The sequence below is a fragment of the Clavelina lepadiformis genome, chromosome 5, assembly GCF_947623445.1.
Source record: "Clavelina lepadiformis chromosome 5, kaClaLepa1.1, whole genome shotgun sequence".
NCBI classification, from domain to species: Eukaryota; Metazoa; Chordata; class Ascidiacea; order Aplousobranchia; family Clavelinidae; genus Clavelina; species Clavelina lepadiformis.
Window position 1 is genome coordinate 23,107,316 of NC_135244.1, and position 27,007 is coordinate 23,134,322.

Sequence of the window (27,007 nt, forward strand, 5' to 3'; positions counted from 1 at the left end):
TCTGGAACAGAAAAATCATTTTCATCATCGGCGAGCCGCAATTTTGCCCACCTTTGATCTATTAGAACAAAGACGAGTTTGTAATACTGTCTATCTGAAGCTAGCTACAAATTCTTTTTATTAATACGCAATTTTTTCTGGTGTTATAGGCTACTTGTATTTTCACGCAAGATAACGATCAACTAGTAGGCCTAACTATTATCAATATGGCGCTTATTATTATTTGGCCTTTTACTTCGCCGATATGCTAGTTGGCTTAGTTGGCCTTTCTGATAAAAGTGATCGTTACCTGAATTTGACAAAAACATACATAGGATACTTTGCATAACTTGTATGTCAACAGACATGGCTGCAAACCTAGCCTACTACAAAACTCATTCTTTGGTGCTGCTAGATAAGTTTTTTTACCAAATAACTTTCAACGCTAACTTATCTGGTATGTTAGGGTAACGATGCATGCACTGTGAAAATGGTTGAAAGACATAAATGTTTTAGTCGTCTGACGTAGCCTAAGTTTCAACATGTACGTCTATTGCAACACCTGTGACAAAACCATGCCTTCCGTAACTTTTTGTCAGGGTATCGCGATGTTGACCGATGATTTCATTTACTTCATTGTCAACACAGTTGTCTTCTGCTAAGAAACTCAATGAAAACAACCAAATAGTAATGTAAACCAGAGATATCAGTTTGGCGGTTAACCTACCGACGTCAACTGCCATTTGGCCACTTTACTTTAAAAGCGTTTGTCACATTTTTCACATACCGCTAATTGCCTGATTCAGCGTTGGCCTTCAGGCTTTACGTTTATTAAACGCGTACGTTTTGTGTTGGTAGTCATCCAGTTCATTTGGTTCAATTTGTTTTACTTTACTTAAATATAACGTTTTCAACGGTTTTCATTTCGTGGGCAACATCGGTCTACAATTACATGTTTGTGGCAAGTCATACTGGACAAAAATGATAACCGTTACGTACAAGGTGTTAAGTTGAGTTGAGTTCACCAAGTGGCACAACAACAAGTAATGTTTGGTTATGCGATAACAAAACCTGGAGTGGTAGCTTAGTATGGCAAGCCATACAGAACGAAAGAGAAAATCGTCAGGGATAAGGTATAAGGCATAAGGTATATAAGAGTGTGACCGTGGGTTGAGATCTTTGCTGGTCAAAGTTGACCAAAACCTTATTGCAAGTGCAAGCCGTACTTTTTTATTCCTATAACGTACGTGATGTTTTAGTCCAGATTGGCCAACAACGATCCCAACCCAACACTCCACTCTTTGTTATCGCGTAACCGTCCACGATCCCGCGTTTTTTGTCCCACTTGGCCAACCCTATACTTTAGCGGTATTTACTTTTGTCCGGTATGGCTTGCCAACATACCTGCTAGGCGAGAAGAGCATGAAGCTTTTAGAAGAGTTAGGTTATCTCGGAGTAAACGGGACTGTCTTTAATCTACTACTTGTTCTCTCCTTAAGGGACATATGGGCAAAGGGAAATAAGGTGATGTTCCGCGTCTTCCAGGTAGCTTCTCAGTGAGCTTTAACCCTACACTTTCATGAGCGTATCTAGAGGGTGCCTGGCAAGTTCCGTTCCGTCGTTTGCCATCAAGACAAGCTGTCTGCATCGATTCTAACACAGAACATTATCATCTCATTGCCCCAAGCCGTCTCAGTTACGTTGCTGCCACCTTTAGGTCCGTGATATAAAAATGTACAATTTCAAACACAAAGCACAAATGAAGTTTTTCATAGGGTTACCGACCTTTTTTCCGCAAGATTTTAACGGTTTTTTGCCAGATTTCGCATCATGTATAGGCCTCCAATGTTTGGTGTATTTTTTCTGTTACCCTACTTTTCAGTGGAAAATTCTTTGCCATTTTTGGTTCTGTTACTGTTCCTTACACGCCTCACCGTGGACAAGCTCTTACCTTTTTTCCACTTTTCCAACTCCATCAAAATTCCTTGAAAGGCACTGATCACGTGGTATATCTCGCAATTTTTTTGTATCTTTTTTCCTCCAAGTTACAATTTTGTAATTTCTATTGCCATTGTAATAGTCTGGGTAAAGTTAATTGTTTGATGATTAAAACCAGAAAAGCCGCAACCTCAATGCAAGTCTACAGTCTACACATCAAACAAACCATTTTTTTCTAAAACATTCTTTTTACACTAAGTTGTATTAAAACCAAATGTAGTGTAGTCTGTAATCTGCATGCAAGCTAACTGTTCCATATACAGTATTCCGAACTTACCTGCAAGATTTACCCGGCATTGCGTAAAAAAGTTCAGGGCGTAATTAAGTTTTTTTTTGCTTCCCAACTGTTGGAGTTAATGCGTACTTTGTCTCTCTCACAATAACCTGGTTAATGAAAATGTTTTCTTTCACTGCCGATTGATGCCTCTTCCGCTTTCTCTGGAAAACAAAAAAATTAAAATTTAACTTGGTTATTTGTTAAGTTCATTCAAGTAACTTCTGATGTGATGTACACTTTGGTTTCTCATATATAGCCTACTAGTATTGTTCTATACAATTAATTTTATATTATACATATCACAAATGGTCCTCACGTTGAAGAAGAAATAATGGCTTGCAACAAATCAAAGCTTTGCCTGGCGTGGTTCTTGTAGACTTTTCCACACAAAACGGCAACGTGCAACGCTATGTCAGAATGGTTCTTGCTGCTTTCATCTCGTCTGGTTTGTAAAATATTTCGTCTCTGGCATGGTGATTTCTAAGCCTGTAACGAATGTTTTGCATCTGCAGACGACAGCACATTTGAAACGCCGGTTGAAGACAATGCATTTAATTGGCATGACAGCTGGAATTTGCTGGACGAGCCATTTTATACAAACATAAATAGCTAATTTGTGTACATCTAAATGTGAGATTTACGATTTATCTCGATGCGTTATAAAGCCGTACTTGAGGCAAAAAAATCAAAATTTTTGCACTTTGTGCATCATGGGTGATTATTATTAATTCCAGGTGAGCAAATGCTGAAATTATAGACTCAGCTTTCATAAACGTTTGGTTGCCCTTTGGCTGAAGCGAAATCCTAAATACGCTACTGATGACGGAGCTTACAATTTTTCTGAAAGCAAAAGTGAGGATTCGGACAAAAAAGTTTGATAAACACTAGTTTACACAATAAGGTATTTGTATTAACACCACAAGCAGATTTAGTGGTTCCCTGCCACCTGTCGTTGTCCGAATCTGGCTCAAGCATTGTACAAGTTTGCCCACCATTGGTCTAGTTACTTTAGCACCGCATCGACAGAGCGTTTAATTACATTGGCCAAAAAGGACTGTTAATTAATCGATTTCGTGCGTAAGATACAAATAATAGCCTATGAGCAAATTTTGCGTATTTATAAAGTGGAATGTTAACAGAAAAACATGCTATGAAAAAAATGTTTGATTATATTGTAGTGTATTGAAGTACTATCGAATATTAAGTATTGAAGTACTATCAATTACTGAGCAGTAAACAATAACAGGGAGCTATTTGAAACAGTAGGCTGCTGTACAACAGTAACACTAGTTTTTTTTGGTTATTACACAGCTTCTCTAAATCACTATTCAGCAACTACATGACGTCACCAATAGCATGTTGCTACTCAAAAACAGCTAAAATTGGTGACATCATGAGAATATTTTAGCATGTGTTCAGTCAAAACTGCTATTGCTAGGACGAGCCTATTTTACCGAAGTGGCGGAAGTTTTTTTGCCAACTTGGATCAGGCAATCAGGTGGGTTGTCAGGTGGTTGACGGGTTAGGCCTAGCCTATAATATAGCGAATGCGCATGTGCTTAACGGAAAGTTACGTCTTACCTAGGTAGGAAACGTCACGTTACTATTTGCAGACAGTGCAGCTGACTGTGTTTGCTATAAATTAAGCAGTAATCTCTGAACGTACTGCTTACCGCTATCAGCTTACAATAGAATTATGCTGCGCTCACAGCTTGCTCCGTACTGCCGTAATGTAACAGATTTGAAAATTTGCTGGAAGTATGTTAAAAGTTACCAAGTTGCACTAAAATTGCAGTTTTTAAAATTAGCCTTGGCAAAAGGGGCCATGCATGCAATAGCGACTAGCGGTGCTAGCCTAACGGAAATGTTTGATGAAATTTGCCATAATAAAAATTTAAGAAGGTATTGGGCTAATTCATTTTGTTATTTGATCTGAATCTGCAAACATCCCAGGCAGACTATGGTTTCGGAATATGCTATATCATAACTCGCGCATTGATGTTTTAGTTTTAGATTGAGACACTGTACTGTGTTTTTTAATGGCATCCACTGTCCCCCTGTGCTTATTGTTCAAAAGCTAATCTGTATATATGAATCAGGAACAAGGTGCTCTTAAAGAAGCCGCCCAAAAGGCTGCAAGTAACTTGGATTATAAAGGAAATAGTCAGGCAGAACCGTGTCAAACAGATGAGATGAATGACAACACTGTACAGGTAAGGAATAGTAACTCTGTAGCTTATTGCTTTGACAACATATCATATACTGGTAGAAAAGCTTGCACTACATTAAATTAGACACATGGTGCTCAAGGAAAACTTTCTTTTTCAAAAATCCGTGCAACAACTGACAATGGCAAGGAGTCTTCCAGGAAGATATCAGTAAAGTACGAGGATATGAGGGTTACTAAAAAACCGTCAAAGAATAAAAAGCAGAACAAAGTAATGGCGCACGAAGTGCAGAAGAAGATAAACCGTTGCAAGGAAATGCAAGAAAAAATGCTGGATTTAAGCAAACTAGATTTGGTGGCATTGCCCACCACAATAAAAGACATGCCTCAACTTACTGAGCTTTACTTATACAAGAACAAACTAACTAAAGTACCAGATGAACTGGGCTCGTTAATTCATTTACAAACTTTGGCTTTAAACAAAAATCATCTTATGAATTTACCATTTTCATTACAAAATTTAAAGCAAATAAAAATGCTTGATTTCAGGTGCATCACTGAAGAATAATGCAGTAATTTTTGCTAATTTTAAAGCTAAACTAAAAGCTGAAAATGTTCCAAAAATATTTATATTACATTTCACATATATGTATTGGCAAAGGTTTTCATGGCATAAGGTGTGATTTGTTTTCAACATTTAAAAACGGTTAATATGAATATTGAATTTTGCAGACACGATAAATTGCGAGAAGTACCAAGTGTTGTTTACCAGCTAAAGTCTCTTCAGATGCTATATTTAAGATTTAATAAAATCACCACTATTAATTCATCACTAGAAAGCATGAGCAATTTAACACAACTCATCATTCGTGACAATAAAGTCAAGGAAATCCCTTCCGAAATAGGTACACACTATAGGCCTACTGTGATTTTTAAACTTAAATGTATGAAGCTTGTATAGAGTACAGTATATATATATATATATATCCAGGATTATGTTAGTAACTGGGTTAGTTGTGAAATGTTATGAGTCAAGACAAAAGAATTCTTGATTTCTTGTACCGAAACTAGTATGAAAAAGCGTACCGAGATTGCTTTGCACTGACGTCATTGATAATAATCGCTAGTTACAATCATGGCAAGGAGATGCGGTTATCTTGCACTTTCATGGATGAGTGGAGCTTTGAGTTTTATTTATGATTGAATACAGGAAACTTTGTATTTGTGGTACCTTTTAAACTAGTAGCGGTGAGGCAGCCGCTACAATAAGTTCGAAATATTCGTTTGATGGTTTGATGAACCCGTAAAACATTTAGAGACCAAATATAAAGCAAACGATCGCATTTATAAGTGAAATTGTTTGTTTGTTTTGAGATCTAGCCTATAGTTCCAGCGAGAAAGTTAAACTATTTTCCACCTTGACCGCGATGTGCGATGTTTACGCTCCTTTTGTATTGACCCTGTGGCAGTTGGCGTTACGCCACCAAAAGATTACACTACCTATAATGACATCACACAGATGTAACGTCACACGCAACAGAGAAGCGACGCTTTAGTTGCAGTGAAAAATACTTTATGGCGGAAACAACTTTGTGCTGGGCTGTTGTCTTTTTATTCACAATAGGCAGAGAAACAATTGTTTGGTGTTAGACTAATACTGTATGTGCGAAGTTACAAAATAATATATTTAGGCTGAAATCAGATTGCTCCAAAGTCTAACTCTTACACCGATCCCCACTGGCGATCCCGAAACACGTGATCCAGTAGTAAGCCTACCCCATATTAGTGACCACGACTCGCTACGAACTCTACATGCTTTACTCTGTGTATGCTCAAGTAAAGACGCTTCATGATTTCTTATTGTCTTTTATGGGGTATTTTCGTTGTGGTGCTTTTTAGCATTGACCCATTTGTGAAGTTTAGCGAACCATGATACAGTACCTAGTCGGTCAAAGCTTGGTCAGGTCTTCAACAGACTCTTTGTACTGTGGTATCAGTTACTTCGTACGTCACTAAACATCACACACCTGAACAGCAAAGGAATTAGTTCATTTAGGGACGACAATAGCGTGACGAAGGCATCTTTTGTAAACGAAATATTTTCTATTCTTTATCACGGCCTGTTGTAATCAGTTGTTGAGGCTGTAGGTTGTCTCCGGATGAAGGTTTTCTTGTAAATATTTGAAACATCAAACTATGTCAAGTTGAACTGTTTGATTGTTTGTCTCGTAAGATTTAGACATTTGTAGGTTAGATTTAAATATCAGTTTTTTCCTGCTCAGCTTGTTAAATTGTCTACGTCATCGCAACAACATGGCATCACCATCGGTAAGTGAAATTATGACGTCATTAACATTTTCATAGCGCGTACGCACTTTTTAATTTGATGATGTCACGAAGATTGATATGGCTTCGCGAAATTTGTATTCTTGAAATTTTGAATAGGTGTGAATTTAGTTACTTATAAATCATTTTAATTCTTTGTTAATTGGTTGTCACTTTTTAATTTGTTTGCTTGATTATTATTGTTTATTATTGCTTAGTTCTTGAATATTATTATAGACTTACCATTTATTATGGCAGTTTTAAATTTTAAACTTTGAGCAACTTTAACAAAGTTTTTTAACTGCTGCTGATGTATTCAAGAAATGTCGGCCACAACACACAAATAATTTCGATAATAGCGAGGTAGATGGATTGTCCTTTATAAAAGATTTCCTGTTATTGTGCTTGTGTGTCCGGTTCAATTCGGCACCGGTTCAACTTACACCGCTTAACTAATTTCTATTGTTTACAACTTCCTTTTGATTCTGTTCATTGAAAAGTTCGACATTTTCATTACGAGTAACTTCGTTGTGACGTATGAATACCTCTTGTCCTTTTGGGAATCATTTGGTCGGTTAAGATTTCAATGAATTGTTAAGGTCATTAAGATATTTAGTAAATAATTTCGATAAATCGTTGCTGGTTCGTTGAGAAATGCGGCCAAACCATCTTGATTCGCATATTATTGTGGGGATTTGGTTGTTTATAACCTTCATATTTTCTATGCAACATCATATCACAAACTTTTACGTTTGTTTTCTTAGTTAATTCGTGACGTACACGAACCTTCAACCCAAGCAAGAAAAAAGTAAAAAACATATCCTTACATAAGCATTGGGCTGTCATTGGGAATAGCGTTAAAATTTGATTTTCTTTGTAGTAGAAATCTTGTCTTTGTAGACTTCCAGCCCAAGCAAGCACATCATGATCAGCTACAACTGGATTGACTCGAAGGTGTTGGCGCATAAGGTGGGTTGTGCCCAGTTATGTTGCGATGTCTTGAAAATTTATATTAACTGTTGCTTGATGAATCTTTTTTCGAGTGGAGCCATATTTTATTTAATCATCTGCGTGGAGTCGCTTTGCTTTTTATACATTTCATTAATATCATTGCCCAGTGACCCAGTGATATCTAAGTGAAAGGCAAATTCAAAAACAAACTTGTTTTAAATCAAGTATTAGTTGTGAGTAAATATACTGTTGAAAGGATTTGTGCTGATATACTGTAGTGATTAAGCAGTTATTGCCACAAATCAATGGTAAACACCGCCTAGTTCTTGCTTATTGTGACGTAGATGGCGGCCATTATAGTATTACGTCACAATGAAAAAATCAACGGGTATAACTGAGATATTTAAATCAAGTATCAACAGAATATTTTATGTTACTGACAAACAAAATAAGGCATCATAATAGATTGCTTTGTAACAGGAATGTTTTGCGTGATATAAGGCGAAGCGAACTTAATCTTCATTTTTGTTGCTACCCTAGTCCAGTAGCGATAACTGTGGTGTGGTCACATTATGATGTGATCAGCGAAACATGCGACGTGAAATGCGTAAACGTTTGCGTGGTATCTACGCAACATTACAAAAGGAATTTAATTTCATTTCAAAAAAATATAAAATACGAGACCAGTAGTAAATATAAACTGAATCGTTTTTTACACGCGCCACAGATAACATGCAAACCTTTACTCATTTGACGTCGCATGCTTCGCTGATCATGCAGACGTCATATCGAACTAGCCCAGTGCGTAGGATTTAAAGCATAAAAACATACAAACTGGGAAAACGTTTTTCAATACTTTCGGCACGACCTGCTTCACAGAACGCTTGTACACTTGTATAAAAAGAATAAAAGCAGCAGGACAATTAGCATTGATACGTAAACGCCATTGAAAACATATTTACATTCAAACCTTAACTCGGTGAGAGTCTGGTCCGTTCATTACGCTTTAGCTAGCCTAGCACTACTATAGTATACCACACTTAATTGAAACCCTATTCATGAAGCATACATCCGCCTTCTCCATCATACCAGTAGGCCGAAATTGCGATATAAATTTGGCAATAACTGCTCAACTACTACGTATTATTGAATATTCTTTCTGCAGCATTCTTACCGACAACTATTCACCCTTTCCCAAATACCGTCGAAGAGGCAAAATATTTTCGATCGCTTATACTTAACGATGAAAATTATCAACTCGCTTTGATTCATTTTTAAGTTGTAAGCGTTTTTGGATTCGGACTGTAAAGATTAAGCTGCCCAGTTGGGCAGCATATGCATTCATATACAGGACGAAAAAAATATTGAAAATATGCTGTTTAGTTTTTATTTCACAGTAGTTTAAATCTTACGTACTGGGCAAGTTCGATACGAAGTCACGTTACGTGGTCAGCAAAGCACGTGAAGTGAATACGTAAGAGATTTGTTACTTCATCAACTTGACATGGATTGTTCTAGATCCATGATCGTTTGTCTGATGCTGGGTACCAGGTTTGGATCGACAAGGGACAGATGAAAGGAAATATCTATGAGAAAATGGGGCAAGCAGTCGAGAATGCTCACGTGGTTCTGATGTTCCTTTCTCCTAACTACGAGACCAGCGAAAATTGTATAAGAGAATCTTCACTCACAACTGATTTGGCAAAAAGGATCGTCCCAATTCGAGTCCTTTCTGATGAATACCAGCTTATAACCAGGCTTCGTGAGTATGATAATCTACGATATATGTAGATCTATAATCTATGATAATCTATAGGAATATCATCAATCGTAATAAGCTGCCTGAACCTGTCCATCTAAGCAATAAATTCTTGCCTTTTTTTCTACATAACTAAAGATGGCGTTTAATTGTTCTAATATTTTTTATTTTGTTCCCTTGTTGACCTCATTTCTGAGGAGAAATTAATGTGGTCGCCTTTTATTAGGAGTTAGTTATCCCTAAAGTTTTTGGTCAGCTTTTTCTTGTTAGTTTTATGATTGCAGCGTTGCCATAAGTTGTTCATTTCAACATTTTGCTGTTATACCAATGTTGATAATTGCAGGTTTGCTGACACAAGGCTTGACCTACTACAACTTCAACAATGGATCCTTTGATGACAATTTCAACCAACTTCTTCATGAGATAGGTGAGTTTTGCCTTGAAATATTACTTTCTTCAATTTTCCCAGATACTTTGTCCATATTGCCAACTGAAAACCCCAACTTCTTGTGGCTTTATTTAAATTGTATATGGAGGACACTACGACCTAAACTGTAAACGGTCTTTGTAGATTAATCAATCATCGACTCGGTATAGATGTTGATAATAGCAGAATAATAATATTTGTGCATGTGTATACTATTATTTGATGATCAGTGGATGACTACTTCAATCAGTATATGCTTGAAAATATACATCAACTACTTTGGTTAAGATTTGTTTTTATTTTTTGTTTTGTTTTAGAATCCATTCCTGGTATAGAAATGACAAGAAAAGTGGAAACTAAACTTCGTAAAATGAAAATTGCAGAAGTTTCCGGTAATAAGTTATTTTTTAACCTGGTAACAACAGTTTAAATTAATACTTCTGTTAACAACTAAATAACTAAAACTCAAACTGATTCACCAACAAATACAAACAAAACCCTTTATCACTTGTGAATAGATTTCATTGATATCTCAAGTCAAAGGTGAATATTCATTCTACATCTTAATTGCTGAACCCAGAGAGTAAAATCTAAATCATTTCCCAAACTTGTCAATCCAGATAAAAAAGTTGGATAATAATTGACTAAAATACTCCCAGGTTTTTTCTAAACGGTTTAATGCAGATTACTTGTTTGGGCTACATTAGTATTCATTAAACACATTTCTATCAAACTCTTTTTTTGCGTTTTTCTTCATTTAAATTGAATTATTTTGGTTTCCTTTCAACTTCAACCAGTACATAGCTGCTGGTTGTTGTAAAATAGATTGTTAACTTTGCGCAAGATTTTTTTAGCTTTGTTACGATGCAAGAATATAAAATCAATCACGAATCTATAAAAGGAAATGAGTTGTTTAATCTACCTCCTTCTTGTCAAGCTTTGTGTTGATGACGCAATGAAGGAAGCTTAATTTAACACAAATATCGCTTCGATAAAAGTTAATCAAATTCGAGTTCATGACAGGGACAGATGACAGCCAAGTTAATGAGATTTTAACGTCTGCTGTTTTTTCTTTAACAGGTCAGTCTGATGAGATACTTATGATTGGTGGATTGGATTGTAAACAAAGTGGTGTCAAGTTCAACACCAAGACAAAGCAGTGGAGTGACATGCCGGTATGTTTGCTTTATCAATTCTTTAACTTAGAACAAGCGAAGTCTTTATACTGTCATAGACATACGTCGTCTTGCTACAGCATTGTGGTACACACAAAAATGTTAAAAGCCAACAATGTTCATCTGTTTGGTCGTGACCAATTCTAACCTTAGAATAGGCCGCGTATTTTTGTCAAAAGCACCTGGCTCAGACAGACGTCCCCAACAGGAATTAAAACTAAAATAAAGCTATTTTCCAAGGATGAGTTGATGAAGTGCAAAATAAATCTTGTATCAATAATTTGTGGTTGTAGAACAAAGCAGTCAATTTCACAACTGATGAAAAACAAGAAAAGCGGCGAAACTTGTCGAATTTAAAAGCAAAGGTCCAAGTGAAACGACTGTGTGGGGGCAAACCCATGTTGCTGTATGCTCTAGATCCCTTGACCTCCACATGCCACTATGGCATTTTCACTTAACTTTAAGTTTTTTTATCATCTTCACCATTTCACTTCTTACTAGGTCAGCTATGTCCAACCGAAGTACCTTAGTGGCCCAAAAATTTCGTCACTAGTTCAATTGGACACCATAAATAACTTACAATTCTAACCACACAAACACAGCACTAATAACACGCACAATAACGGACGTTATGACGCTCAAGCAAATTGTACATGAATGAAACAATAATCAACGGCAAACTTTCATACACAGATACACTTTTGTACACATTTCATACACATCTATTTAATACACATACACACATCACTTCACATATAATACAACGATGCCAACGGCACACTTTCATACATATTTCATAAACATACACTTCACAAACAATAGAAGGATACCAACACCAGGGCCGCACCAAACCTTCAAAAGGACCGCATGCGGCCTGCAGTTAGGACAAAATCTTCGGGCTGGACACAACAGTACTTGGTGGTTCTTTCAATGCAAATGTTAATTGCTTCTGAGTGTGTTGAATGAATGTCGTTTTTTCCTTTTTTTCTTTTTAAATGAAGTGATTTGAAATGAGCAATGATGTTATTATGCCATAGACATATACTTATTGACAATAAGTATTGTGACACTAGGAAATGAGTTGAAAAAATATATTTTGTTTCCATGTGTCTGTTTGTTCATGGTCCAGTGTGACTCAAGATAAGATCATTATGTTTGCAGTCAGTAACAATTGGCTCGGACAGATTTCTCTCATAACTAAAAAAAACTAAACTTTTATTCAAGAGATGAACAGATGAAGTTCGAACTGAAATATTTTTTCAATTTGTTGTGGTTGCAGAGCAAAGTAATCAAAGCAATTAAATAATGCAATTATTAGAACAGTTAAAGCAAAGCAATTACTACGCAAATGATTAAAAACGTGAAAAGCGGCGAGAATGATCGAATTTAAAAGAAAAGTGTCCAAGTGAAACGACTGTGTTGAGACAAAACCTTGTTGCTGCTTGCACTAGATCAGCGGTCTCCAATTTTTTTATACCACGGACCTGTTTCATGCTAACTAATTGTTGCGCGGACCGACAAAGCTGGTTTAAACATGTAACAATGAAACGGACACAAATTTGTTGATACGCTAACTCAAGTACATCCTTATACGGTGTTATTTGGAAGTTACCAGAAAATTTTCACCCGACGTAACTGTCTACTTTTAACAACGTTCTTTGCCTTCTTAACAAACACTCAGGTTTTTGTTGAAAAACACAGCATTAAAAATTACCGAAATTGTTGAAATGGCTGAAAACGCAGAATCGAAAACCGCCGAAATGCACTCAGAGAAAGCAAAACTCCATCAAGGCTGCTCAAGTCTATTGTAACAAGTACTAATAATCGACCGTTGGTGCCAGGCATTATCCTCATGCATGTTCGAATTTTATCTCTTTACGCGAGTATTAACTTAATTGGGGCAAAATAGAATTGATGGAGAAACAACAATATATTGCCACGTTAAAGTGTTTTAATTATCGCGATAATTTTTTTTTTGAATTGGCAAGCTGCTAAGACAGGGGCGGGCAACTTCTTCGGTCGGCGGGCCTGATATGAGAAAATGAAGTACTTGGCGGGCCGGATTCCTGAATCGATACATTAATCGTGTATTTTATCTTTATGTGACATCACCATTCAGATTGTTACACTTCTTCTTAAAGAATAACTAACAATCACTATATTTGACGTAGTAAGCAAGTAGTGAGGGATTGCGGCAGAGTGTGGCCGCAGGCCACATTATCATGTAAGACCGGAAACTGTCTGCGGGCCGCTCAAAATCCCGTCGCGGGCCGGGTCCGGCCCGCGGGCCGTATGTTGCCCGCCCCTGTGCTAAGAAGAGTGAAAGTTAAAGTTATGAGCTAACAAACATTCCTTGCTATCGTGGAATGTCGTGTATTGTTGTTTCTTGATTGAATCGGTTGTTATGAATTGTCGCCTGTGGAAAGTTTATACCTGTGTTATTATATGCCACTGTACAATCCTCTCAACCACATACCTTTCTTGACCATGTCCATGGGCCATGATTTATTCATATTGTATTGTTACCTGCAGATAGTTTTTGTACATAGGTCTGGTCAAATCATCTCCATTAATAACATCATATGCAGTATTTTGTTGATATTGTTAGTAAATTCACTTTAATTGATGTTGACTTTATGCAATGATTTTTATCATACAGGATACAAACATTGCTCGGGAACGTCCATCTGCTGTAAATTACAATCAACAAATTTTATTGATGGGTGGTTATGAATGTGGCTCCTTTAACGCCCTTAACTCTGCTGAGATGTTAGACTTGAATGATGAGAATCCAAAGTGGGATAGCAACTTGCCTTCTATGGGAGAAAAGCGATATGGATTTGCATCAGCTTTATTGGATGGTAAGTTATTATGATGTCATAATAATGCAAGAGCAAAATTAATGCATACTCTTTGTATTATAAACCTTCCTTTGTGGGTCATAATGACGCATAAACATAATTATTAATGTGATGACAATACAAGTTGTCATGACCTTGGAGCTCAGATATAAAATCAACAGTAACTAAGGCTTTATTAAAACAGAATTGCTAGTCCTAAATTAAACATAATTAGTTACGTAAAACGTGACTGTAAACTATATAACACTTATATAGAAAAACTCTTAGCATTAAGCAGCCGACCCGCCCACACTACGCTTACTACTGAATAACGTCGTACAGATGAAACCCAACTCAAGAACCAATTAAGGCGGCGTGATTATGCGCGAGGCAGAAAAGGAAGACAAAGGAATGTCACCACATTCTCCCCCGGTTAAATAATTATTAACTAATAATAACAATAAGTAATTTCAATGTCGAAAATTATAAACTCCTGTCGCCATATCTTTGTGGAGGTCTTCTCTCTCTCGTGGGGTTTGTGAATCAGCCTCTCCTGAAAACGTTTGCTGCTGTCCATCTTTTTGAATGTCAGTCTCTTTTTTGCGCATTGTCACTAGTGCCTGTAGACAAAGGTAATTCTGGTTGACATAATGGGGAAGTGACGTCCGACGTTGCGGCTTGCTCAATTTCATCGTTAGCTGGGTTTACTTGTGGGTAAGGTGCAAGGTCGGAAGTTGATACCGCACTCTGCCTTCCATTTGGATATTTAACTAGATCGAAAGTGGAGTTCCCCATCATTATTTCAATAGGATCGCAGACTGGATCGCCTTTGCTTCGCACAAATCGACGTAGCAATACGGTTCCTTTATTTACTAACCACGTAGGCATTGAGCTTCTCAAAGTTGCCCGTCTTGGAAAATAAAACATTCTTTCATGTGGAGTTTCGTTAGTGGCCGTACAAACAACGACCTAATTCCGTGTAGGGCTTGAGTGAAAACACGTTCCCAATGTTCTTCTGAGATTTTTATAGGAGGATAAAAGCAGTTTTATGGTTCTCCAAATTGTTTGATTGGTTTTTTCGCATTGCGAGTTCCCTTGCGGATGATACGGAGTAGAATAACTCGTCGCAATTCCTCGAGCCATGAAGAAATCTTTAAGTTTCCGACTCATGAAGCTTGATCCTCGAGCACTATGTATCTATGCCGGAAAACCAAACAAGCAAAAATGGTCGACAATCGAAAAAGGTGTCTGAAAACATCTTCTTGCAAGGATAAACAAAAGGATAACGACTAAATTCATCAAGAATTACTAATAGATAAGGTTTCGTAGGCTTACCATACGTCCCGTTTTAGCCAGGACAGTCCCGTTTTTTAAGGCTTTGTCCCGGCGTCCCGGTCAGTCAACCAAAAGTTCCGCTTTGGCATTTAGTCAGCCAGCATTGCCCCACACTAAACGAATATTAGCACATTGTGATAGGTCTGTTTAGCCAACACTACACGAATATTAGCATGCTGCGATTGGTTTGTTTAGCCAACTTGCTGAAGAGCAATGCTCGATGCGTGTTATTGTTTTGTTGTGTTAAATGTGAAAGTAATTGTAACGTCATTTAGCGGGTAATTGGTCCAGTAGTGAGTTGATTGTTGACGCATTCGCTGGTTCAGTAATAGTAGGCTAGAAGGAGGAAGTGATCTTTTTGCGGTTAGGTTATTCAAAGAGCCTATTTCGTACCGGTACTTGTTTGCATTTCCTTCTGCAAAAACCATTTGAATGTGAAAGCCCTTATCACCTGCAAAATTAACACTGAATTTTCCTGCTGTGATTTTTATGAGAAAATAAAGTCGAATAAAGACTTCATGAAGAAAGTATTGTCTACAGAAAAGTATGATTGGACGATTATGTAAATTTACAAATGCTTGAACATTGTTTTGTTTCCTAGTAAAATGCATTATTTTAGTTTTTCTTGGTGTCTTACTACTTTAGTTGTCCCTGACGATAGCAATCCAAAATAGTTTCATACTCCTAGTAAAATATGAACCACATTTATCTGAGGCTCGTTGTTCTGAAGCGTCCCGGTTTTCAATCACAAAAATATGGTATGCCTAAGGGAATCATGAAGCGATAACAAGTCTTTTAGGCAATCCACCGTGACACAAACTCTTGAGACGTCGTCGGGGACAACATTTTCCTTTCCTGACCTGTGGCGAATTTCATAGTGGAAAAGAATCAGTTCTAGACGCCAAATCAGTATTTTGTAGTTTTTGAATTTTCCTTTGTTGGTTTTACTGAACATAAAGGAAACCGATCTTTGGTCCTTTATTAATGTGAAAGTTCTCCCTTTAAGGTAGTGGTCCCATTTACGGACCGCTTCTATGATAGCAGTAGCTTCCTTCACAGTAGAAGGATAATGTCATTCACATTTACTGAGTGTCCGAGACATGAACGCCATTGGACGCCCTCCTTGTGACAAAGTGGCTGCAACAGCGTAGTCGGACGCATCGCATTCAACCTCGAACGGCAGATCTTCACAGATACTACTGAGACTAGCTTTAACAATTTCTTCTTTTAGCTCTGCAAAAGCATTTGACGTCTTAGCGTTAAAAGGGAACTCGGTGGCTTTAAAGAGGGGGCCAGCTTTTCCGAAAAATTCTCGATCCATTTGGAGTAGTATGCAAACATGCCACAAATTGGTCATGTTCTTCAATCGTCGCACCAGTAACTTTTAAGTCGTCCAATTTAGCAAATACCTTTTTTTAGGTTATGGCGTCCAATGAAATCATCAATCACTCTTTGAAAAGCGGCTACAACGTTTGTAACACCAAAGGGAAGTTTTTTGTATTGATAGAGGCTTCAAAGCCCAAAGCTTCAAACGCGGAGAATGTTCCTCTGCTCGAATCGGTAGCTGGTGGTGGGCCGACCGTAGATCGCGTGAGCTATAGTATTTATCCTTTCCAACTCTGTTGACAATGTCCTCGATGCGTGGAAGCGAGTAAGCATCGAGCAAAGTGAAGCGATTGACAGTTTGCGAGTAGTCAACCACTAAACGACATTTTTCTCGGGTTCGCACCACTAGTAATTGAGCTTTCCACGGCGATTTCGACGGCTCAATGATGTCATCGGAAGGTAATCTGTTAACTTCGGTTTTCATGAAGGCAGAGTCTTCGCTCGAGTAGGAACGAGTGCGAGAAGCGACAGGGTAGTAGTCCTTTTGCATAAATTCGAACAAGTTGGGTGGGTCAACATCGGCTGCCCGCTACCGCGAAAACCTTTTCCGAAGCAGCAGACATAACAAGGGGATTTTCAGCTCCACCAAAGTCGAAAGTAACCGCATCATGTCTTTTTAGAAGCTTCTGCCCCAAGATAATATCGGGAAGAGAGTTATGCATTACGTTTAGAGTAGCTCCGGCCATGCAGTTGAATGGTTATTTTAGCAAGACCTTGTGTTTCTAACTGCAGTTTAGTGGAAGCCATGGTTGTATGACACACACTTTTCCTTCCGGTTTTAACTTGATCTTTTTGGCTAAAAAGCTATCGATAAAATTTTCGGAAGCGCCGGAGTAAAACAAGGCTTTAATGGGTCGGGCTTTAATGACAGCGTTTACGACTGTTTAATTGACGACGACACGGCTGGAGGCAGCCGGGAGTCCCCGCAAGAATAATGGTCCCAGATGATTTAGCGGCGATGTCAAAAAACCGTTCTGAAAATCCACTTGATTCCTCACAACAGGCCGGAGAAAAAGTTTTTAGGAAAGAGCGATTACTGCGGCAGACATTTGAAAAATGGCCTCTTTTTCCACAATTGTGACATTCTCGATCACGGGCGGGACAGTGATTACGACTATGAAGCACACCGCCACAGTAGAAGCAAGTCTTCTGAGTCTTCAAATTACGCACCTTCGGAGCGACAGCTAATGATCCTCCAGTTTGTAGTGTACTTTCTCTAGGTGTCACAGTGAGCAACGTTGATTGGGCCGAAGCCACCAGGCGAGGGACGCTCCTACCAGCGCCCAATGAGCTCGATTGCAATTGAGCTTGCTCTAAGTTTTTGGCTAAATCGGCCGCACGTTGTAGGTCGACATTATCTATATCTATCTCCAACAGGCGTTGACGTATGAGCGAAGAACTCACCCCATTAATGAAAGAGTCCCGTGTAAGTTCGTCGCGGTGCTTACTCGCTGTGACTGCTTCAAAAGTACAATCCTTAGCGAGTACCTACCAATCCAGCGTGAACATCGCAAATCGACACACATCTTTTCCGGTGTTTCTTACTTGGTAATTTCAAATGTTTTCAAGCCCCCCCCCCCCCACCATAACCTTGCACGTAACATAAAATACATTGTAGTGTCACAATGAAATTTATATAGTAAATTTAACTTGGAAACAAAATTCTAACGAACGAAAATGCGCCCAAAACCTTAAAGAAAAGATTAAATTTCTTTTCCAAACAAAGACACGTTTAGCCTAGATTTAAAAATGCAATCACTGCGTTAGTGGTTTAGCGGGTAGATAAATTCTATTATTAAAACAATGTGGTCGTAGAAGCAATAAAACTGAAGTCCTCCCCATTTCCTTCATTGCTCCGTTGCATTGAATTTCTTTCCGAAGTTTAAATCTCTCCGTTGATGCAGGTAGACATAACATCACAAACCTAACCTCTCTCAAGTACATACAGTATATACAGAAAACCTTCTATAAACAGAGTTAAGGTGATTCGTGTTTCCTAATATGTAAGTTAATTAATTGTTAGAATTTTTGATAATCAAATTTAATAATTGATTACTGGATTGTTTAGTTACCAAAGATATGGTGATCGGTTGGTTATTCAATTTTAAGGTTAAGTATCTTTATGTTTGACACAGCTGCTAATAAAAAGTTATGTTGGTCACACCGTCAAAGTAATAATAGTAATGTAATTTAACACTAGTCCACCAAGACTGTGAAAAATTAAATAAAACAAGTTATTTAAGTCTTACTCGATTATTTGGTAGGCGTATAGTTGTCCCAAGTGACAAAAAAACGGTTACACATAAAAACTTTATTTTTTCTAATGGTCTCGCAGTCGTCTTGGGATCTGTGATCTGTGATCACGGATCCCTGATAGACTGCGATCAACTGGTTGGGCACTCCTGCTGCAGAGGTTATAATTCAAACAATTTAAATGCGCTTCCTAAAGTCGCTCTCCTTTAGCCACGATTCACCCGAAATCTGAGTTCCTAATTTTAGTTCTGTAATTACCGGTGTGCATTTTTAAATGAAAGTGACTATTTCCCCATAAGTAGATCACACAGCCCGTTGTTTAAGATAGGCAATTAGGTTAGGACATTGCTTCTCAATACCTGGATTGCGATCTCAAGCAATTTGGCTATATCACCATGTAAGATTTGTAAGTCGTGTTTCATGGGTTAGAATTATTACAGCTTTTAGCGTAACACACGTTACGTAAAACTTTATCATCATATCACATTAATTTTGGTGTTCTGAAGTTTAATTATTACGTAACAATAGGATGTGTCACACGCAGTAATCGTTGGACACTTGCCAATTAAAAACCTAAGTAATTTGTGGAAAACACAACAAAAGAATAATAGCACAGTAGTAGAACAGAATAAGTGGGCTTATAGGTGTGTAGATGAGTATAGGTTTATAGCTGTATTTCTAGGACAAATTTCCAGACTTGCGTTTATTCATTCGAAGCACTGTAGTATGTAAGAATTGTGCACGGTAGAAATAGGTGCGGCGTATAAGCCCACAGCTGCTTTTTGGGCTTGCATAAGTGGGCTTATATATGTGCAGTACTATTGTGGCTTTCCAACAACAAAGTTAAAATATCTGCTGCTGAGTACTGGGTTATTCAGGACTTAAGATTTTTTTAGTTGAATTAAATTGCATTTTCTTAACATTGTTGCAACTCACTAGATAGGAAACGTTTAGATTCGAATTTCTGGAATTGCTATCTCTATTCTCGAAACCATTATGATTCTACTTTGACCAACCCTAGTAAGGAGAATGGGTATTTTAGTTATTTAGCAATTACTTGAGGGTAGGTTTAGGGTTCTATGTTATACAATTAAGCTAGATTACCAAGAAACTTTAAAAATAACTTCTAACATACGATTGTTCCCGATGAAACAGTGAAATTCATTTTAAAATTACGCACAGCTTTAGTTCCTTTCTCGTTTATAACAACACAATAACAAGGTAGATTTAAATTAGGCGACGATCCGCCACTGTTTTTACCCAATTCACTCAGTTTGTCTTTTTACATTTTCTAATTGATTTATTTTTATTTTGAGTTTTGTTTGATTTTATCCGGATTTGGAACTTTTCAACGAGCGAATCTGTGCTTTAACCACTCACTAATGTTGTGATGTTATCAAAAAAGTGTTTGAAACAAAAAACACAGTAGGCTTACGTCACCGTAAGCTCCGTTTAGACATCATTAATACAATAATTATGATGTCATAGTAGGATGTAACCAAAACCTTCTTGCATAAATATTCACCTGAATGTGTTTTGTAGGTCTTGTTTATTGTGCTGGTGGTGAGGATGCCACTGGTCATCTATCTTCATGTGACAGTTACAATCCTGAAGAGAGGAAATGGTCTTCGATAACAAACATGAATGAAACGCGAAGTTTATTTACGATGGTCAGTGCACGAGGTGAGTTTGTTATTTTGATGTTTGAAGTAAACTTTTGTCAGAGTTGTCGAAGTAAATTGAGAGATGCCAATCACCAATCGTTCGCTTCCACATTGATAAAATCATACTGGCACCTGGTACGGGACTGCAATATACGTGAAGCAGATACTCGCGTTTTTATTTGCATATTTCACTTGATATCGTTCATTGTTACGTCACAAGTCGACTTTACAACGCAATAAAGTGCACATCGTTGCTGTTTTCTTATTCTTATTCATGTGCAGTGCATTCTCTCTAGGGATCTCTCCAGGGCTAACTCACAACATAAAAGACCATCAACTAAACATTTAAAATACATTTATTATACAAACTCACACATTCAAACAATTAAAATGCGTTGATCGCGTAAGCTCTCTCATGTCGTTGAGTATTTATGCTGATGTTTAAGCATAGTTCATGACAAAATTTGACAAACAAAATGTTTGTTGGAGTAAAATAAAACTTCCGAGCTAATCGAATTACGCAAAGCTGAATAAAACGAACTAGAAAACATGAAAATATTCACAATTCTGGGATCGACAAAAATGAATTAATGAATTAAACAGAGACGAATTACATAAATTCCTCTGTATTACAATAATGCTGTATTTACCTTAATATTGAGTTTATTTTCGGAAAAAGTTCGTTTTTCTCAAAACTTCAAATTCCAGGTTCATCACTTATACCTAGAACTTGGGTTTTGAAGTTTCGTCCCAAATTGGAAAAACTAAAAAACATTCAGCTTAAAAAAGCGATTTCCGCGTCTGTCTGGTTGCTTTCTTGAGAAAAAATTGTGGCGTTTAGGAATTTAGGAAATTTATTTTACGTGAGGCCCAGACGATGGTCCAGTGTTGTTCCTGAACTTTGAAAAACTTTTCAACTTACCAGGAATTAACTCATGTAAATAAATATCAAAGCGAGTAGAAATATTTACTCGCACGCGACACGCGTCGCTGACTTAACTCGACTCACTTAGGCTTACTCATGTAAAAAGTTGATGACGTGTCACAAAGAAAAGCGCAGAAACAAACGTTGTGGTCTTTTGTGTCCAAGAGTTTGATCGATGCAAAACTCAGTGCAGAGAATAGAAGATCAAGGGGCAGGTCACGTGTTAAATGTTTTATCAATTGAAATGACAGTCTGTGTGACGTCACAGATTTTGTACTTAGCAAACAGCATCCCAACATAAAAGTCAATGACAGCTTCTAAATTAGGCGCCAGCAGTGATAATCCGTGTATTTTGAAACAAGTTTATAAAAATCAACAAAAGGTAAAAGAAGCAACGAGAATTGGACGAAGAAAATATAACCACTGTGAAGGATTTGACTTTTTCTTCATAAAGTGCTGGAACAATAATGCTCGAATTTCAAGCACAAGTGACGTGTTTGATTGATTAATGGTTTATTTTGAAAGGTTTGCTTTATGCGCTTGGAGGATGGGATGATAATAACAATGCAACAACCAAAGCAGAATGTTATGATCCGCGAAATGGAAAGTGGGAGTATATTCCACCGATGAAAACCTGCAGATCTGGGTTAACTGCTGTTGTATTAAACAACGAAATATACGCGATAGGTGAGTCTTGCTGCAAGTGCAAATATCTCTCTAATTTTTAAGGAGATTTATGTCTTGTCATGTTCTTTAAATGAATTAAACCAGGTGGAGATGACGGTTCAAATCATCTCTCTTCTGTTGAAAAATACGACCCGGACACGAAAGCTTGGATTGATGTTGCATGTATGAATGAGGAAAGATGGGATGGATCAGCTTGTGTAGTGGATGGCCTTATATTGGTGTTTGGAGGGTGAATAATTATATATACAGTATACATAATTATATTATTTCAAATGAATATTATTTAACTTATATATTATAATATCATACTGTAAATTTACTTTTACTAAGAGCTTAATGTCTGATGTAGTGATTGCCTATCTGAGGTTCATGAACCACTAGACTAGATGAAGGTGAAGGTCATGATGAGTTTTGGGAAATCAAATAAAGACATTACAGTTCATTAATTTTCTCAATTGAATTATGGCTCCACCAGTGACAATTTTATTGAGAATTTAAATTTATCACTTCCAGTGACAGTTTCTTCAGTAACAAGTTTTTACTGTACATTACTGGTGGTTGAGAGATCAGATTGATTTCTGGACCACATTGTTTTGTACTTGTCTATTGCGAAGTTGATTACAAAGTGGATTACGTAGTTTATTTATTATGGTTAATATATTCTGGAAAAATTGCTTTTCAATAATTACACTGGTCAACAAATTTTTTTTTATTTTTTGTTGCATGAGATTTTTTAACTGATTCTACACAATCTTGGGATGCTGATTTCAAATCTGCAATCAGTTTCTTGATGCATGCTCTAGTTTTTATGCAATCGAAAATTCAAATTTTTTCGTTTCTGGCTCATATTTAGTGTGCGCTGTCTGTATGGTACAGTACCAGTGTTTCAGATAGAAGCTTTCAGCTCTTTTTGAGTTGTAGCCCACTGCTGTTTAAGGGCGTTTAAAAAAGCTAAGCAGTTTGATTATAATGAGGTATTGCGGATAGACGCTGTAGGATAGGTTATAAGCTCTATTTTACACTTGTAAATGCAAAAATAAACCTGATTCATTTTGTTATATCTGTGGTGTGTACACGCTTTTTTCGTCAAAGATGAAATATAACATCGTTCGTGAAGCGTGCCTACAGAGCTTACTTTGGCATCCATCTTGGCGATCAAGATAAGAAATGGTCTCCACATATTGTGTGCCATAACTGCGAAGAAATGCTCAGAGACTGAACAAAAGGAAAGCGGAAGAGTCTGCCTTTTTGCCTTCCAATGGTGTGGCGTGAACCCCAAGATCACACGACTGACTGCTACTTTTGCATGGTAAATGTGAAAGGTGTTGGCAGGAAGAGCCGACTAATGCTTTCTTATCCAAGTATACCATCAGCTATACGACCTGTTCCGCACTCTGATAGATTCCCTCCTCCAGTCTTTAGTGGTTTTACATTTTCTGAAGGTGAGGAAACTGAATCGGAAAGGGAAGAGGTTATGGAAATGGAGTATAAAAGAACAGATACAGAATCTGAACACTCTTCTTGTGAAACCAGAGTAGCTGTTCAGCAGTTTAATCAATCAAAACTGAATGACTTAGTACGTGATTTAGATTTGTCCAAGCAAGAAGCTCAGCTCTTAGCCTCCAGACTCAAGGAAAAACAGGTTCTAGATTAATCTGTAAAGGTTTCCTTTTTTCGAAAAAGAGAAGAACTCTTTCTTCCCTATTTTTCAGAGGAAAATATGCTGGTATATTGCAACGATATACCTGGTCTTCTCGAAGAACTGGGTATCTCCTCGTATGATCCAAAACAATGGCGATTGTTTTTGGACAGTTCCGAGCGCAGCCTCAAGTGTGTCCTTTTACACAATGGAAATGTTTATGAAGCTGTTCCAGTTGGTCACTCCACTGTCTTAAAGGAACGGCATGATGACATCAGAATTGTTATGGATTTGCTCAGATAACATGAGCACAACTGGATCATTTGTGTTAACCTCAAAATGGTTAGTTTTCTGCTAGGTCAGCAAAGAGGATACACTAAATTTCTATGTTATCTATGCATGTGGGACAGCAGAGCACGTGAAAAACATTGGACACAGAAGGAGCGGCCCTTACGTGAAACATTTCAAGTTGGCATGCCTAATGTAACACACAACCCAATCGTAAGCAGAGACAAAATTGTTTTTCCGCCCCTGCACATTAAACTAGGTCTCATGACACAGTTTGTTAAAGCTCTAAATCCTGACAACGAGTCCTTTCATCATCTTCTTTACACTTTCCCTGCTTTGTCATATGATAAAATTAAAGCAGCAAACGCAAAAAGCGTACAAACGCAGAAGTTATTGGATTGCCATCATTCTTTTCAATGTCATTTTGCAAAAAAAAAATCGCTTATTAGCCTACATGTATTTACCAGGAAAAATGTTCTTTGTTACATTTTTTCAAACATTTGGAGCCTAATTGTCTGTAAATACAAATGCTAGTGGTAACACAATAATTTCTGGGAACCTATTTTTGTTTTGAGGTTGGTTATTCGACTATAAGCAAGAACGTCATTTGACAAATCATGTAATTTTCAGAAAATTTGAATTTAGTAAATAAAAAATAAAAAATCTCAATTTGCAAAAAATCTAGACCTTGCAGAAAAAAAATAAGGTCAGATTCGGATTCAGCGCCCCCAAATTAGGTAAGAACAAGTGTTGGTAGAAATGCAACAAAATTTTTGTTGACCAGTGTTATCTTATATACAACCTGGTACGGTTATTATTTTACGTCATTATCTATAATTTGTGTACATTTTGTGTTTAAGAGTTTACTTCAAATATTTTGTTTAGGGAATATGCCGAAACAGTTGAGTTTTATGATCCAGCCACCAACAAATGGCAAGTATCGACCAACATGGACATAGAACGTGTCTGTCCTTGCGTCCTTTCCATCTAAAGTTTCGTTTTGAGATTTTGATTTCTTCATCTGGATATGTTTTATAGTTCATTTAATATATTTCGTGATTTGTTGAAATATTTTTATCTTCATTATTTTATTTGCTAATTTTGATCAGTAATTGTCTGGCATTTAACTTTGACGTCATAAAAACGATCATTTTCAAATTTGTTGTTTGTGCTTGGGAATTTTTTTAGGTCGTTTCTGTCAGCTTCAAATTTTTTAATCAAATGGCTCATCTTAAACTACCTATTTTGTACAAACGAATATTTGTTTTTAATTAAATGTATTTTCTGCTTTTATCGTCAGTCGTTTCAATTTATAAATATTCTTTCATTTTATCTTTGTATTTCCATCTATACACTGGCCTTCTACCTTCGTTGTCTCGAAAATGAAATTGATTGAAATATGGGCTCATTTGTCGTTGACATTGATCGAATATTTGCATTTTAATCCGATGATTATTTCATTTTTTAAACCCTTATTATAATTTTCTCAAACATTTGCCTGTTATTGGTTGTTTTCCTCACGTGACCTTATTCTCATTAGTTTAATCATTTGGATTCTGTGTGGGTTCTTTGTTTTATGAACCGTATGATTGTGACTTTTCAAATTCATTTTAGCATCGACCTTATTAATAAAAAGACAATTTACGCCATCATCATACACTATAGCAGCTGTTCAACACTTTAAAACTTGTTAATGTATTAGAAGTAATATGTTATACTATGTTAATTAGTAAGTGAAAAGTTATAATTAACCAATGTACTACAGTATCCATTAGGGATGGGCCGATACGAACCCAAACCCGAATAGATTCGCCGAATATCGCCTTTATGGAAGATTCGGGCGAACACGAATGCCAACAATGGCGAACCCGAATACAATATTACTTATAAATTTATCGTCTTTCGTAAAAAATGATGATCTAGTTTCCCGACAATGCTAAACTAGAGTCAGCAATACTTACAATGAAGGTCGTTTTCCTAACGATTTTGCTTTTTCGATCGTTTTTTTAAATACTATTTTTCGAAAGAAAGCGATTTGTTTATCGATTACGTCATTTTAGAAGCAAGACTTGACAACTTTTGGAGGAAATTTTATTGTTTGGTTCTAATACGATTAGATTCGGGATTCGTTCGTGTCGACCTTCATGATATTTGGGTTCGCACGAACCCGAATAATCTTCCTCGCGGCACATCCCTAGTATCCATGCATGTGGAGGCATCTGCTAAATAATAAAAACCGATTAGCTGCTGGGCAGTGAAGTGAACTTTCCTTCGTTAAAAATCCATGACTTTTCTCTACAAGCGCCAGATGAAAATAATCTCGTAGTTTGCATTCAGTCGTGACGTCACTCTGCATTAGGCGAGCCAACATTGGTTGGTGTTGAAATGATTAAGATTGCTTCTCATGTGCGTCATTGCAGTGTTTCTTATCATATTGCAAATTTGTCAACATGCATGCCAAATGCCATGGCCAAATATATTGATAAAATTGGAAAAATAATTTCGTTTCTACATCTTTCGCGATGCAAATTTTTTTTTATGCCGAGGACTCTCAACAAAATGAGCTAAAATTATCCTCTCTTATGTTTATCAGTGAGAAACGCAAATTTTTTGAAAATTAATTTGACTAACATAACTTTCAAAGACCAACTTACATGTGCTTTGTGTTCATATTCAGCGCATGGATACCAGTTTTCCCGCTCATTGTGAAGCGCAAAGGCATGGTTTGACGTCATCTTCATTCTGACATGTCAGATGAAATAGTTGAAATACAGTATTAATCGCCACCATAATTTAGTCAAACTAGCTATATGTTCTGGCTACAAGCCACAGACAAGTTAATCGCATTCAAGGTTGCCATGATGTTGATTTGCCAAATGGCATCCTGTCTTGTTAGATTTGTCATACAACAGCCGTCTAGTGATCCATTCGC

General features: G+C 37.1%; 3 protein-coding genes across 3 annotated transcripts; all 3 read left to right on the top strand.

The window, feature by feature from the left end:
- The first annotated feature begins 4,337 nt into the window (after positions 1-4,337).
- On the top strand, positions 4,338-4,989 carry LOC143459612 (uncharacterized). The gene is made up of 2 exons (XM_076956828.1): positions 4,338-4,467; positions 4,549-4,989. The coding sequence occupies exons 1-2, from the start codon at positions 4,345-4,347 to the stop codon at positions 4,987-4,989; spliced, it is 564 nt and encodes a 187-aa protein (XP_076812943.1). The 5' UTR covers positions 4,338-4,344.
- Positions 4,990-6,661: 1,672 nt separating this feature from the next.
- LOC143461124 (uncharacterized) lies at positions 6,662-10,601 on the top strand. The gene is made up of 6 exons (XM_076958914.1): positions 6,662-6,749; positions 7,647-7,715; positions 9,216-9,459; positions 9,800-9,883; positions 10,201-10,275; positions 10,402-10,601. Exons 1-6 carry the CDS (start codon positions 6,735-6,737, stop codon positions 10,428-10,430), a joined length of 516 nt encoding a protein of 171 aa, XP_076815029.1. The 5' UTR covers positions 6,662-6,734; the 3' UTR covers positions 10,431-10,601.
- A 298-nt stretch (positions 10,602-10,899) lies between these two features.
- LOC143459613 (kelch-like protein 35) lies at positions 10,900-25,792 on the top strand. Its single transcript, XM_076956829.1, has 6 exons — positions 10,900-11,058; positions 13,718-13,919; positions 20,415-20,555; positions 21,987-22,148; positions 22,233-22,377; positions 24,961-25,792. Exons 1-6 carry the CDS (start codon positions 10,900-10,902, stop codon positions 25,064-25,066), a joined length of 915 nt encoding a protein of 304 aa, XP_076812944.1. The 3' UTR covers positions 25,067-25,792.
- The last annotated feature ends 1,215 nt before the right edge of the window (positions 25,793-27,007 follow it).

Coding starts and splice junctions, on each gene's coding strand:
- LOC143459612 (XM_076956828.1), top strand. CDS start 4,345: ATGAATCAGGAACAAGGTGCTCTTAAAGAAGCCGCCCAAAAGGCTGCA. Junction 4,468..4,548: donor TGAATGACAACACTGTACAG/GTAAGGAATAGT, acceptor ACATTAAATTAG/ACACATGGTGCTCAAGGAAA.
- LOC143461124 (XM_076958914.1), top strand. Junction 7,716..9,215: donor CGAAGGTGTTGGCGCATAAG/GTGGGTTGTGCC, acceptor GGATTGTTCTAG/ATCCATGATCGTTTGTCTGA. Junction 10,276..10,401: donor GAAAATTGCAGAAGTTTCCG/GTAATAAGTTAT, acceptor ACTTGTGAATAG/ATTTCATTGATATCTCAAGT.
- LOC143459613 (XM_076956829.1), top strand. CDS start 10,900: ATGACAGGGACAGATGACAGCCAAGTTAATGAGATTTTAACGTCTGCT. Junction 20,556..21,986: donor TACGATGGTCAGTGCACGAG/GTGAGTTTGTTA, acceptor TTATTTTGAAAG/GTTTGCTTTATGCGCTTGGA. Junction 22,149..22,232: donor CAACGAAATATACGCGATAG/GTGAGTCTTGCT, acceptor GAATTAAACCAG/GTGGAGATGACGGTTCAAAT.